A 14,370-nucleotide genomic window follows, 5' to 3' on the forward strand; every position below is an offset into this window, starting at 1 on the left:
ATTAACCCTTATCATGCTGGACTCGACTGATCCTGCCTTTGCGACCAGTGTAGATCATGATCAGCCTACACATCCATGCAGTCTGATCATTATCTGCACTGTTCGCCATGCAGTCAGTATCTTTTTGGTATGCACCCCTTTTGACAGATAATGGCACTGTCCAAATATAAAGATGGACCAGTTCATTATAGAAATTCAGCAGGATAAGGGTTAAAGAAATGACTTCTTGTCTACATTTGTTGTGTTAGATATTGAAATGTACAGAAGTACCTACTTGTTATCTATCTACTTCATAGCCTCTTGCTGACCTGTATGCGCTTCTACTTCCGTTAAGGGTTTTCGCTGGTCAAGTCCGTATTTCAACAATCTTGATTACAACAGTTTGTAAACTTCTGACACATCGTTTGGGTTGAAAATCAAATTCAATGTTTTTACATTCTTTCCCCTTACTTGAATTCAGCATTGTTATATTTTCTGGACCTTTAGGATCATGGAGTGCATTCAATAAATGTGTTATAGAGTTCCGCTTAAGTCGGTGCTAAGTGGGCGGTGTTGCGCATTTCATTGCCTCTCATGAAAAGAATCAGTCAAGCCCGAGTCCGAGTCTGCTGTTATTCTGTTTATTTGCATTCAGTTTTTCTATGCTTCCATAGAATCATGTTACAAACTGTATTATTTATATATAGATTATTCCGTACATTTACGTGGTTTTACCAGCTTCAAATTGCTACCTCAAAGTTAATCTTGTTCAGAAAAATGGAAACTGTGTTCATATCTACATCATCAACTCTATGCAAACTTTTATCAAATACTTAATGATAAGAAAAAAATATCTCTGTACCTCATTCTTGATATTTCAGCGAAATAATTCACTCAGGTGTTTTTGTGTGTGCCTCAACCCTACTTCTTTTCGAAGTGAGTCTACTGAGGTATGTGTGTGTGTTTGTGTGTGTGTGTGTGTGTGTGTGTGTGTTGAGGGGGACGTGTTGGGTACTTGTTGCCCTTGTCCGACCGCCTGTCCGTCCGTTCATTAATCCATTCGTCCGTCCGTTCAAATTTTTGTCGTACATATTTCAAAAAAGCATTTGACACAGAGGCATCAAACCTCACAGGTTTGTTATATAGCATGGGAAGTTGTGCACCTGGTGTTTTAATTTGGACCTGCCAAAGACAGACTAGAGTTTTGATTATGACTCTGGACTAAGTAAAAATATGCATAAAAAGAGCATTAGTTTATGTCGCATACACATGTATCTCAAGAAGTATTTGACCCAGGATTATGCAAATTCAGGAATATCACTAAGCCAGACCTGATTAATGGTTTTTAACTTGGTCAAAAATATACATAAAAGGTATAAAAGTTTGTGTCGCATATATCTCAAAGTGTATTTGACATAGGGTCATGAAACATCATAGGAATATTATTCAGCATGTGTTAGTCAAATCAGAGTTATTGTCCTTAATTGTCAAAATATGCATAAAGGGGATACAAGTTTCTATCGCATGTTTCTAAAAAGTATTTGTCTTAGAGTCAATTACATAAGGAGAATATTATAAAGCATGTGAAGTTGCGCACCTGGTGTTCTGTTTGAGATTTCACTCAACCAGACCAGAGTTACGGTCCTTGACTTAGTTACACATAAATGCACTTACCATTGTTTTGCCCAGATATCAATACAGTGTAACTTCCGAAAACCGAACGACCTCCGGACCAGCCTAAAAGTTCGGTTTTTGGAAGTTTCCGGAATTCAGAAGTTTGGAAGTCTGTAGGCAAAGTGGACATGGTGCACAAAGAGTTATGTTTTCCTACTTGTAGGATGAAGGAGATTATTATCTTTTTTTAATTTTACAATTTCACATAAAGAAATTAATTAATTAATTAATAATCAATTACAAACATTAAGGATAATAAATACATAAATAACAAGTATAAAAAGAAACAACATAACTTTAGTAATAGCATTTATGCAAACATTTTCCACTTACATTTTACCATCTTTGGAGTCCTGAGTTGTCAACATTAATTTTAATTAATGTTGATAATGCATAGTTTAATCGATGTAACTAAATCATTTAAAACACCTATCTTTCTTTCATTCAAACATTAAGAAAGGTTTTAACACGTAAGCTATTTAATTCTTCATGTTTTCATAAATTGAATACAAATGAAAATAATCGCTAATTACTTCCTTACTTTTGCATCAGATGATCATTGTGATTATATAGCGTGTCAAATTAAACACGTGTCGCTAATAGCTGATAAACAAAAGAAGATGTTGACACATTTTTTTTTGGATTATCAGGTGACACTTTTAATCCAGCAAAAATTTTGCTGTTCGGTTTTCGGAAGTCAATCTTAGTGTTAAAATATAAACGGTGCTTCAAAAACCGTCCGGTTTTCAGAATTCGGGAGTTCCGGTTTTCAGAAGTTAAAAATATATAGAAATAAGAACAGAAAAAAATGGGACTTTGAGTTTCGTGCGATTTTCAAAGGTTTCCGGTTTTCAGAAGGTCCGGTTTTCGGAAGTTACACTGCATATATCCCAGTTAGTATTATTTTTATCGAATTTATGTGACCAAGGAGCTGTCGAATGTTAATAAAGTTTTTACATTGGAGCACGACACGACCATATCATGGACGTATATCAAAACAGTATTAGAACCTAATAGTACCACTCGGCCTTGTGAATATCTTTATTTGCTTATCATGAACAATATATCAGTATTGCAATGCACTGACAATCAGTATGAAGCTTAGGTAGCGTATTTTGTTCGCAAATCTGTTTGAATCTTTTTATTGTATTTTGAAAGTATGAAAAACTTTACCTTTTTGGAACTCGTGAAAATATTATATCTGATATTCACCCGGTGAAAGATATTTCGATCTAGCCCTGAGCCAGATATACACCATTCCCGAGTGGGACTTAAAAGTGAGGTTGGGAGAACTATTAACGGTTTGAACTGACCAGTTGTGTTTCTGCTACTGACAGTTCCAAGGCGACGACACACTGTGTTACTTGAAACTTTTGTTCCGCCTGCGCCTTGTATATGTTTTGCTTGATGTATGAAATTCATGTACATACATCTATACACATTTATTTATGGTTTTGGTTTTTCTGAGGGGACTGCTTGCTAGGAACTTTACTTTTCCTTTTTTGATCTTTGTTATTGTTTTTAGAATAAATTATTGATTACACCTTCAATCGCATATGGTAATATAACTAGTAAGAATAGATATGCCAATGATTTCTATGAACATGTCGAAAAGACATGTGTGAGACTTCGTGATGCTTCTCTCCTATATTCTGAACATTACTGACGGGGGAATTTTTTTTTGTGTTGCAGCTTTCCGTTATAAGATTAAAAATGATTTAGCTGCTCTGACTTTATACTTGTTCTCACTTACTTTGTTTCCAGATTTATAGAGTAATAGCTATCTCATGCCTGTCCAACAACTCGAAGTAGTAGTCTAATTATCAAAATTAGCCGCGAATAACTTTACAGACAAGACGTCGATGACTAGGCCAATATATGTGCCTCAGGAATATTACTCTTTAAAATTGTAATATTTCTCCAGGTCGGGACCTGTGCGAAATTCGAGTTTTGGGATGATTTTTGGTGGCCTGGATATTGCTGTATAACATACATATAGCAGTTTCTGTGATAGCTCTTGTTTCTGTCTCGTTGTATGGTTTTATGAAAGACTGGAATGTACTCGGCTTCATTAACCATTTTTCTAGACGTTATTTGATAGGATACTTTTATAAACTTAAAAACATTGCTATAAAATTTCTATAAATGACGTTGGGAATCCATTTGTTTCTATATTCATAGAAAAATCAGAATATCCCACTTTGGATAAAGCAATGTACACATGTACAATGTATCTAGAAATAAAATTGAAAACATTGAGAATGTAAACTTTATTTTGCCTAATAATAGTATAGAAATTATCGCCCAGTGAATGAACTGATGGAAATGAATTTAATTTAAGGTTATATACCTTGTAACCAGAATTTCTATTCACAAAACTAGTCAGTTGTTTTAGTCAATCTTTTAACTTACGTGTTCTATCATAATGATTACGCTACGCATTATTTCGCTTTTGCAAAATTCCGTGTCTCGTAAAGTTAGAAGTAATTTGTCCCGTTTTAATTGCACCTGTATACCATAATTCTTCTACATGACCTCATTGCCTGGATATAGAGCCAGTCGTTTTGACAATATTTCACATCTAAGCTGTGCATGTAGCTTTAAGAATAACTGTCTACATTCAGCTATTATTTCTCTGACTTTGACATCCACTCCATTTACTTTTCTCGTATAATCAAGGTAATTTGAGTTTATAGTGTCTGGTCGATATGATCCATAGTAAATTCTGTGAGGAAGCTTCGCAATGGTGTCGACAGCATAGGCTGTTTCGGTCTCGTAGTTGAGCGACAAAGCTGTAGTGAGAATAGTTAGACACTGTCTAGCAGGAACAACATGTTCCAAAGTGGAAGTGCTGCTTCGTTTTGCCACTTGTAATTCTTTGTCTAACCAGTTTTTCATCAGTGATTTACAACTTGTAACAATAGAGGCAACTTGATATTCTTCAGCTATTGGTGCAATGCGCAGAACATTGGATTCTAAAAGACAACGTAATTTCGAATTGATTAATAATATAAAAATAGTAAGAAGAACGGGTCTATATGTCATTGATATACTGCGTATGATAATTCACGTGCTATAATGTTCTTATTACTCGTGTCGTACATGAATGCACGCTAAAATAACATAAATTTAAGTACACTGCATGTTGTATTTGTTTCATAACTTCTTATACTCATTGAATAAAATAAGTGAAAGTAATACATTGTTTTAGTTTTGATGATTAAATTTTGTATTTTACTAATTATCATTATTACTAGTCTTCAGAAAAAATCTTGAAATAATGACAGCCGTACTTATTATAAAAGAGGAGCCTTTGATTACCCTGTTCATTGCATAGATTTTAAATGCTCAAAGGTTTTTTTGTTGTGATAAACTGACTTACATTCACAGGTTCCATATCTCTCTTTTGCTTTTTTACAAAACCTTTTTTGACTGAGAATTTTTTGGTTAAGCTGGTATCTCAGTACCCACTAATGGGAATGAATTGAAACTTCACACACTCGTTCACTGTGATGATCTGACATGCAGTGCATAGGTCCATAACTCTACCTTGCATTTTTACAAAATTATGCCCCTTTTCATACGCCCGTCTATGAAAGAGCGGAGCGTATTATGTGAATACCCGTGTCGGGCGGTGGGCGGGCAGTCGGCGTCCAAACACGCGTCCGTTTCTAAGTCGAACTGTTTTCATTCGATCTTCACCAAACTTGCTGACAATGTTTGATATCCAGCCAAATCGCCCCAGACACTCTTGGATTATGGCCCTTGAAATGCTCGAATTTAGCCTTGTCCGCTCTCTAAGTCGGACAGTTTTTATACGATCTTCACCAAAACTTGCTGACAATGTTTGCTGGCATAATATCTGGGCCAAGTTCCATAACCAGCAACATTGCCCCAGGCACTCTTGGATTATGGCCTTTGAATTACTCGAAAAACTGCAAATTTAGCCTTATCTTCTCTCTTAGACAAACAGTTTTCATTCGATCTTGAAGTTCACCAAACTTGCTGACAATGTTTTGGGGCATAATATCTTGGCCAAGTTCGATAACCAGCCAAATAGCCCGAGGCACTCTTGGAGTATGGCCCTTGAATTACTCTAGAAACTACGAAATTAGCCTTGTTCGCCCTTTAAGTCAAACAGTTTTCATCCGATCTTCATTAAACTTGGTGACAATGTTTGTGGGCATAACATCTCGGCCAAGTTCGATTACCATCCAAATCGCCCCAGACACTCATAGATTATTGCTCTTGAATTTTAACACAGTTCGATGACGGGCGTATTTTGCGACAGTTTGGCACACTTGTTTGACTTAGCTGTTTTTGGTTAAGTTTTTGTATGTAAGCTGGTATCTCAGTACCTACTAATGGGAATGGATTGAAACTTCACACACATAATCACTGTGACGATCTGACATGCAATGCGTAGGTTCCATAACTCTTCTTCGCATTTTTACAAAATTATGCTCCTTTTTCGACTTTCGAAGTTTTTGTATGCAAGCTGGTATCTCAGTAGTCACTAATTAGAATTGATTGAAACTTCACAGAATTGTCCACTGTCATGAACTGATATGCACTGTACAGATTCCATAACCCTGTTTTGCAATTTTACAAAATTATGCCCCTTTTTCGACATTAATATTCATTCAATTGACAAGTCTTATTTTGAAGAAACAATCTATGAAGCAATTGAAAAAAGCAAGCATTTATTAAAACTAGATGCCCACGGGCAAAATGTCGAGCCCGCCAGCTGTCAAAAGGACTGGGAGTTGCACATGACACTCCCTGTCTCATTGAGGCAAACATTTATGCCAAATAAAAAAAACAGATTGCAAAAAGTTACAATATAAGTTATTTAAAGTAACAACAAAAGGGACATAAATCTTAAAAAAAAAAAAAAAAAAAAATCTAAGTCCACACAAAAATCCTCACCAGTAGAGATAGGTCAAAATTCACTTGAAAATTGGATGTAACATCCATGTTGTACTACAGAAAAGTGAACTTGATTTTTCCCTACGACCAGTAATAAAAAAGTTACGAATATAAGCTATTTATAGTAACAAGAAAGGGAAGTAATTCTAGGATCTTGCGCATGACACTCCGTCTCATGGTGATGAACAGTTGTGCCAAGTTACATCAAAATCCCTCTATGCATCAAAAAGAAATGCTCCAGACAAAGTCATTCTTATGTCTGACTTTTGACCTCAAAGTGTGACCTTGACCTAGGGACCTGGTTCTTGCGCATGACAATCCCTCTCAGGATGGTGAACATTTGTGCCATGCAACATCAAAATCCCTCTATGCATGAAGAAGAAATGCTCCGGACAAAGTTGTTATTCTTGTATCCTTTGACCTCTAAGTGCGACCTTGACCTTAGACCTAGGGACCTGGTTCTTGCGCACGACACTCCGTCTCATGATGGTGAACAATTGTGCCAAGTTACATCAAAATCCCTCCATACATGAAGAAGAAATGCTCCGGACAAAGTCATTTTTGAATTTGACCTTTGACCTGTAGTTGTGACTTTGACCTTTGAGATAGGAACCTGGGATTTGCGCACGACACTCCGTCTCACTGAGGTTAACATTCATGCCAAATACAAACAGGATTGCTCCATGCATGTCAAAGTTATGGTCCGGAAAAACAAATCCGCACGGACGCACGCACACACGCACATACACCGAACAGCCATTTGGACAACTTTGTCTTCGCATCCGCAAGAGGGCTCGACAAAAAATGATATTTTCAGTAATATGATATTTAAGGGACGGTGTTCAATTTTCATCCCCCCGGCCCCCCAAAAAAATATTTGTTAAGAACAAATCTGATACAATCCTATCAAATATTTTGAATAAATTTGTTAAGGTAAGCAAATGAGAAAAACGTTAGGAAAATTGAAAAAAAAAGAAGACTTTTTTTTTAAAGAAATAGAAACTGCAGAAATCGTCTATAAATAAGGTTAATAAACATACCAGTCTGTACATGACAATACACTTCTGTTTTATAAAACTGTTACCTGTTATCGGATTTAAAAAACCCGGATGGATGCACATAAGAAATTCCAGAAAGTCTGCGTAGTTTTTCCCTGTTAAGTTGACTGTCTTTGACTGTTTTTCTTTGAACTCGTTTTTAAACATAGCCTCGAAAACCGGTGAAGACAAAATTAGAAAGTTTTGTGAAACAAAGAGTTCTTGTTGGTCATCGAATACCAATCGCACTTCATCTAAACATTTTCCACCTTCTGTAAATGGTTTCGGACACTCCTCTGTAGTTTGTGTATCGTTTGAAGTACTCATTTTAACAAAAGTTTTGTTGCTGAATGCTTTTACTGTGTAAATCCTTTCCTTTTTCAGAAACTTGTTAAACTGTCCCTGCTTTATGCAAATACTTATATTTGACTTTGCCAAATCCGGTAATGATTTGAAATAACTATGATTTAACTTAACCACTGCAGAATATTACTAATACATGAACCTAAATACACAAAATCAATATTTTTATCTAATATCAGCTGGTAGTTGTAAATCAGAGTATACAATTACTGTCGACATTTTAATGCTAAGAAGAAATATGATAGTTTGCTAAAGATATGAACGATAAATGTAAGCTACACAACAAAGACAGTGCATGGCTCTTTACAAATATTTGGTATCTGCTTGTTTCGCAGTGTCAGATATTTACCTCAAACCAAAGTTTGTACAAAAAAGGTATTTGATATATTCATTACTAAGGTGAGCAAGTATCTATGCACTATAATGAACAGAGCTGTCAGCATGCGGTTAATATAGATTAATGCAATACAAGAAAAGGCGTTTTTAGAGGCGCGAGGGGTGGTGTCTAACCGAATGAACACCAGATGCAATTGGATCTAGTGAAAATGTAAGATAATTATATGGTGTTCACGAGTGAAAGATAAATGTAATTCTGATTTAACACATAAAACAGACAAAACCGTTTTTTTTTATTTCATGTTTGAACTACATTTTACCCATTTCGTATTTTAGTGCAATTTTCATAGTTATGGTTATCTATTTCCGCGATGATAGCTGAAGTTCCCTATTGACATAATGACATGTAAACGTTTTAAATGAAAAACATAAATTTTAATACTACATTTACATTGTTTTACATAATCTTCAATGGTTAAAAGTAACAAAACAACATATTTTTAAATTGTATTTAATTATTGCCATACATTTTACATTCAATTCGTGTAAGTAAAGACAAGAGAGCACATATACATGCTGTCTTTACTTTCTATCTGAAAAACACAATCCAGTGCAAAGATATTTAAGTTACTGTTAACAAATATGACATGAACATAGTATTACGCACCTAACCTTGATACATATGTACATATATCATGGTTCAAATTCTTCTTTATTATCCGAAGAAAAGGTTACTATCTAAACATGCATTGAAATTTAAGTTTAAAGTTTTTTAAATCGTTTTGCACTGACAGCGTGTTGGAAACCAACAGTTGAATAAAGGGTAGCAGAGGATACTTATATTCTGTCGAAGTACGTATGTACATTTTAATCAGGGAGAGTTTAGGCATGTGAGTTTTTATTTGTTTTCGGTTTTCGTAACACACAAATCGCCATTTCCTTGCAGTTTTACTCATTAAATGACTGTCATCTCTAGTGTCTTTCACATATACAGCGAACAACGTTTGATAGGGAGATCCGGGAACGCATAATAACAACTGCTGAAGATATTTTTCCATCAGAGTTTTTTCTCAAGTTGTTTCCATTGAAAAGAGTACCATGAGACTCATTACACTATAGTCTGTTGTCAAATATTTTGTACAAAATTTTGTCTATGTACTACGTACGTTGACTGACTTCACATTTGAACATAAAGTATTTGAATACAGTTATTACAACAAGCTGTTGTAATAAGTTGTCACTTTATTTCATATTATTGTCCGGATAATAGGCCAGTCTGTGCTACAGAATTTCACATCTAATATGTTCAGGAAGACTTTTAAACAATTATCTACATCCTTTTATGACATCTGCGGCCGTAACATTTTCCCCATCAGTACATAATGTTTCTTCCAAAGTACTTTTAGATAAAGTATCTGGTTGATAAGATTCGTAATAAATCCTGTGTCCAAATCTAGCAATGACTTGGACAGCATGTGCTATCAACTCGTCATAATTAAGTAATACCGCTGTTTCCAGTATTTTTAAGCAATTTCTGGCTGGTAAAACGCGGTCTTCAATAGAGTGTTCTTCTTTTGCAGTCTTTAGATCAACCATGTTTTCATACATTTTGTACATTTGTGAATGACACGTGCAACTTGATACTCTTCAGCAATGGGGGAAATACGAAGGACATTAGACGCTAGAAGAAATAAACGTTGAAAAGGAAATATTTAGTAATAACAAGAGGGCCCCGAAGGCCAGGTATCACTCACCTGACCTAGTTGTTACCCCAAATAACCTAGTATTTAATTTGACCTAGATCTCCTTAAAACAAACAGGTACATGATTTACCAACTTTACGTTGGTTTGACGTAGCAACCTAGTTGATTTGACTTAGCAACCCAGTTTATTTTTACCCAAGTGACCCAGTCATAAATTTGTCCCAAATTTAAACAGACAAACATTCTGACCAGGTCTCCGAAAAATCGGGTAGAAAACTCGGCCTTTGGAATGTAAACAAGTTAATTTCCTAGGATTTGACCTTCTTACCTCGTTTTTGACCTTAGGAAATCCAGTACCAAGCCTGACCTAGATTTCACAGAGACAAACATTCTGATAAAGTTTTATGAAGATCAGGTACAAGATGTGACCTCTACAGTGTTAACTTTTAGTTTCTATTATTTCACATAGTGAAATTTTGACCTTAAGTAGCCCGATTTCAAACTTTGTCATAGATTTCATAGAAAAAACTATTGTGAAATAGAGTTTTATGAAGATCAAGTAGAAAATTTGGTTTAAGAATACTGACAAGGCTTTCCTATGATTTATCTTGGGACCCTAAGGGCAGGGCTTCTTTTCATCCCAGGGAATTTCGGTAGAAGTCCACTAGGCAATGCAACATACCAAATATCAAAAATTTGAACTTGCAGTTTCAGGCAAGAAGATTTTCAAGTCTTTTCCTAGGAAAATCTGTGTAAAACTTGGGACCCCATATCATAAGCCTAGGCCTTGCAGTTTCAGACAAGAAGATTATTTTTCCTATATATAAGTCTATGTAAAACTTGGGATCCCCGGGGCAGGGCCTCTTTTCACCCAAGGGTAATAATTTGAACATACTAAGTAGAGGACCACAAGGCAATGCTACATACCAAGTATCAACGACGTATTGTGATTTCAGGCATAATTTGAACAATCTTAATGGACGACCATTAGATGATGTCACATGCCAAATAACCAGGCTCTACGCCTTGCGGTTTTGGACAAGATGATTTATTTTATTTTGTCTTTTCGGTTGACGTGGCAACCAGAGTTCTGAGCGGAATTCATTTCCTTGAGCAGTTTTGAAAGGCGGCCACCAAAGGATCATTCCTGTGAAGTAAGGTGTAAATCTGCCAAAATGTTTTGCAGAAGAAGATTTTTTTTTAGAAATTGTTGACGGACGCACATCGCACGACGGATGGCGGACATTGAGCGGTCAAAAAAGCTCGTCATGAGCCTTTGGCTCAGGTGAGCTAAAACGACCAATTTGTATTTCATTGACTAAAACATGTTCAAAATTTGTTAATTTGTTTCCATTAACACGAAGAGTTCAGTACCGTGTGAAGTTCATTCAACTGATATTTTACGAAAATCAGAATCTGTAAGCAACGGACGGGCCACTGCGCAAAAGGTTGCTTAGAAACACAAACAAATTAAACAATGTACTCCTGTCAATCAGTGTAAAACTTCAGCTTTGCCAGAACAAAATAAAAGCATCGAATTAAATACTATTCAGACAATTCCTTCTTTTTTGTTCCTTTCCTCAAATAACTGTACATGTGAACCACTTTACAGCGATCCAACCATTATTATTGTCTCAATAAATGATATCTCATACAGAGGATATACTGTCTCTTACGTAGGACTTAGTATCTCCAACATAAGACATACTATCTTCTATGTAGGACTTAGTATCTTAGTAAATCAGAAGATAATAAGTCCTTGGTAGGAGAAAGCATGTCCTTCGTCCTAGATATTTTAGTTACACGGACATGAATTAAAAATGTCTTATTGCATAATTCAAATAAAAATGATTATTCGTAGTATATTAAGCAAATAAACCAGTTTAACACAATCGGATTATCCGATTGCCAAGGTAATGTCCGATGCTCTGATCAATGAAGAAACATTGTTATCCTACGTTTAAAACAGAAATTCAGTCAAAATTTACACTTACTTGTTACCGTGGTTTTACCTCCCGGGTGAATGCACATCAGAAACTCCAAAAAGTCTTCATATATTTTTCCTTTTAGGTGCACTGTCATTGTTTGTTTTTCTTTGAAATCACTCTTGAACATAGCCTCGAAAACCGGCGATGCCAATATCAAAAAGTTTTGAGACACAACAAGATTTTGCTGATCATCGAATATAAACTGTACTTCATCAAAACATTTCCCACCTTCTGTGAAAGGGCTTGGACTCTCTACTTTTGAATTTGCGCGAGCTTTTTCAGAACTCATGTTGAAATAAAAAAGACGAACCTTGTGTAATGACTATATCCAAAATGAACACAAGTTGTGTATTTCAATGTCAATTTTAAAGTTGTTAAAAATAGGACATGAACTATGTTATCTCCACTTTATATTTACTCTACTTATACAATTCATTCTTAAGTTTTTTTTCAAATACATTTGTGTTGCGGGTGTACAAATTATATATGTTGGCTTATCTATTGATAGTTGCGTGCATCTGGTCGATATTTCACGTTTAATCCCATTTATATTCAACCACTACTATTAATCATTTTACTTGAACAAAAAAAAAAAAAAAAAAAAAAAAAAAAAAAAAAAAAAAAAAGAATACAAACCCGAATCTTTATATAATATATTTCTATCTTTAGGTTTTGTTTTAGATTTTATCTCTTTATTCAAGGCTTTTACATTAGCATAGGGTAGACAATTTTGAATCATAAACATAGCGTGGTAATTTAATTGATACATATCTAAATTTAAGCCCAAGTATAGCACTGATAACGTGATTTTTTCTGAAACACAGTACATGCAATTTAGTTTCCTATTAGACATTTATCACGGACACGGACATGCAAATGTAAATATAAAAGTACTCTGTACTTTATTTAAATTTGTTTTTTTTTTCTCAAACATGTTTTAGGAACTTGTTGTACTAAAAATATATATATGATTATAAATAAAAGCGCATATTGAGATAAAGGTTTAGTCAAGTAAAGTAGCATGTTGTATAAGCTTACCGAAAGCAGTCAATGCGGTAGAAAAATACAGATCTTTGACCTTATGTTATTGTGTGAGAAAGGGTAGGGTGTACTGAAACAATAAAAAGAAACACAAAGAATAATTATTGAAAAAGAAAGGAATATGAATAGAAATTAAAATAAATAACCGAGGGTCTGTGTAGAAGTGTATCGGGGGGTTGTGGCTGGGGGAGGTGTTTAGGGTCTGGGTGTTTTGAAGAATAAAGGCTCCACTTGCTTTTGGTGCCAATTAGGTGAGTCGAAGAAAGAGCTAAAGATACTTCAGAGGTGGCGCTAAGTTGTAAAGAAAGACTTCTTTTTGTAACAATTTGGAACAGTATTTCAGTTAAACAGGCAATTGGTTCCAGTCATAAATGATATGATTGTCACTTACATATTATGTACAGCGAGTTGCAGAGATTACTGTCTTAAGTTTGCACTTTTGAGAAAAGTGAAATAGAGCCTGTTCAAAACGAAAGATGAAATAGGATACTTCATAACAAAATAAATTATGTACACATTTCAATTTTTTATTGATTCCTAAATGTAAGTATCAACCTGCTTTATAATAATAAATACCAGAATGAAAAATAAGGATCAGGCTAGCTTTAACATTTGAAATTTGTCTTCTACCGCTACCAGCCAAGGTAAACATGCAATCGGACACTAGTTCACCATTAACTTAATGCAATGCCCACTCTATTATTTCAGGACAGAGCGAACTGTCCGTTTGCTAAATCCATTCTCCAGGAGAATGTGAATTCACAGGCATAAATCCTTTTATTCCAATAAGGATGCTGGAAGCAAGATTACTGTTTCCTTACTTCATATGATAATTGCCTGCATTCATCATATATCTTCTACTGTTTTTGGGTCAGTGGGTCAAAGTCAAGGTCATGGTATCTCAGGACAGAAAATGGGAATGGGACAAACCTTCATAGGGGCATACGTACTTTTTTTTTTACAAACAGCTCTTGTTAAAGATACCCTTGAATTCAGTAAGAATTACATGATGGGTGTCGATTCAATTATCAGGAAAATAAGTTTGTAATAAATTAAATGTTCTTTTTGCAAATTTTGTTGTCCGATTTTGTAAGATATCTTAAAGGACATCGTTCTGTTTCTGCTACATTTCTTGTGAATGACGCCAGTCTCACGGAAAGTGCAATTCCCGATATAATTGTACTAATGTTGTTTAAACGGTAAATCATTTTTGCCGAACAAAGTATTTCACTTTTAATGACAAGAACTTGTTGTCTTCAAATACACATTAAAATGTTTCGTTTCCACTCGTTATGTGATTGGATATGTCGCTTTGTAAAT

At 35.0% G+C, this 14,370-nt stretch overlaps 2 protein-coding genes across 2 annotated transcripts; both read right to left on the reverse strand.

Annotated features, from left to right (window-relative positions):
• Positions 1-3,908: 3,908 nt before the first annotated feature.
• LOC123555593 (uncharacterized) lies at positions 3,909-8,119 on the reverse strand. The gene is made up of 2 exons (XM_045346190.2): positions 7,667-8,119; positions 3,909-4,628 (listed from the first exon to the last, which is right to left on the reverse strand). The coding sequence occupies exons 1-2, from the start codon at positions 7,944-7,946 to the stop codon at positions 4,180-4,182; spliced, it is 729 nt and encodes a 242-aa protein (XP_045202125.2). The 5' UTR covers positions 7,947-8,119; the 3' UTR covers positions 3,909-4,179.
• A 714-nt stretch (positions 8,120-8,833) lies between these two features.
• Positions 8,834-12,380, reverse strand: LOC123555596 (BTB and MATH domain-containing protein 38-like). The gene is made up of 2 exons (XM_053548955.1): positions 12,016-12,380; positions 8,834-9,999 (listed from the first exon to the last, which is right to left on the reverse strand). Exons 1-2 carry the CDS (start codon positions 12,296-12,298, stop codon positions 9,902-9,904), a joined length of 381 nt encoding a protein of 126 aa, XP_053404930.1. The 5' UTR covers positions 12,299-12,380; the 3' UTR covers positions 8,834-9,901.
• Between the last annotated feature and the right edge of the window lie 1,990 nt (positions 12,381-14,370).

This window comes from Mercenaria mercenaria, chromosome 7 (genome assembly GCF_021730395.1).
Source record: "Mercenaria mercenaria strain notata chromosome 7, MADL_Memer_1, whole genome shotgun sequence".
In the NCBI taxonomy this organism is placed as follows: domain Eukaryota; kingdom Metazoa; phylum Mollusca; class Bivalvia; order Venerida; family Veneridae; genus Mercenaria; species Mercenaria mercenaria.

Excerpts from the sequence above, each read along its gene's own strand:
- LOC123555593 (XM_045346190.2), bottom strand. The coding sequence starts at position 7,946 with ATGAGTACTTCAAACGATACACAAACTACAGAGGAGTGTCCGAAACCA. Across the intron at positions 4,629-7,666 it reads TTTTTTAAATCCGATAACAG|AATCCAATGTTCTGCGCATT; the intron begins GTAACAGTTTTA and ends GTTGTCTTTTAG.
- LOC123555596 (XM_053548955.1), bottom strand. The coding sequence starts at position 12,298 with ATGAGTTCTGAAAAAGCTCGCGCAAATTCAAAAGTAGAGAGTCCAAGC. Across the intron at positions 10,000-12,015 it reads AGGTAAAACCACGGTAACAA|CGTCTAATGTCCTTCGTATT; the intron begins GTAAGTGTAAAT and ends TATTTCTTCTAG.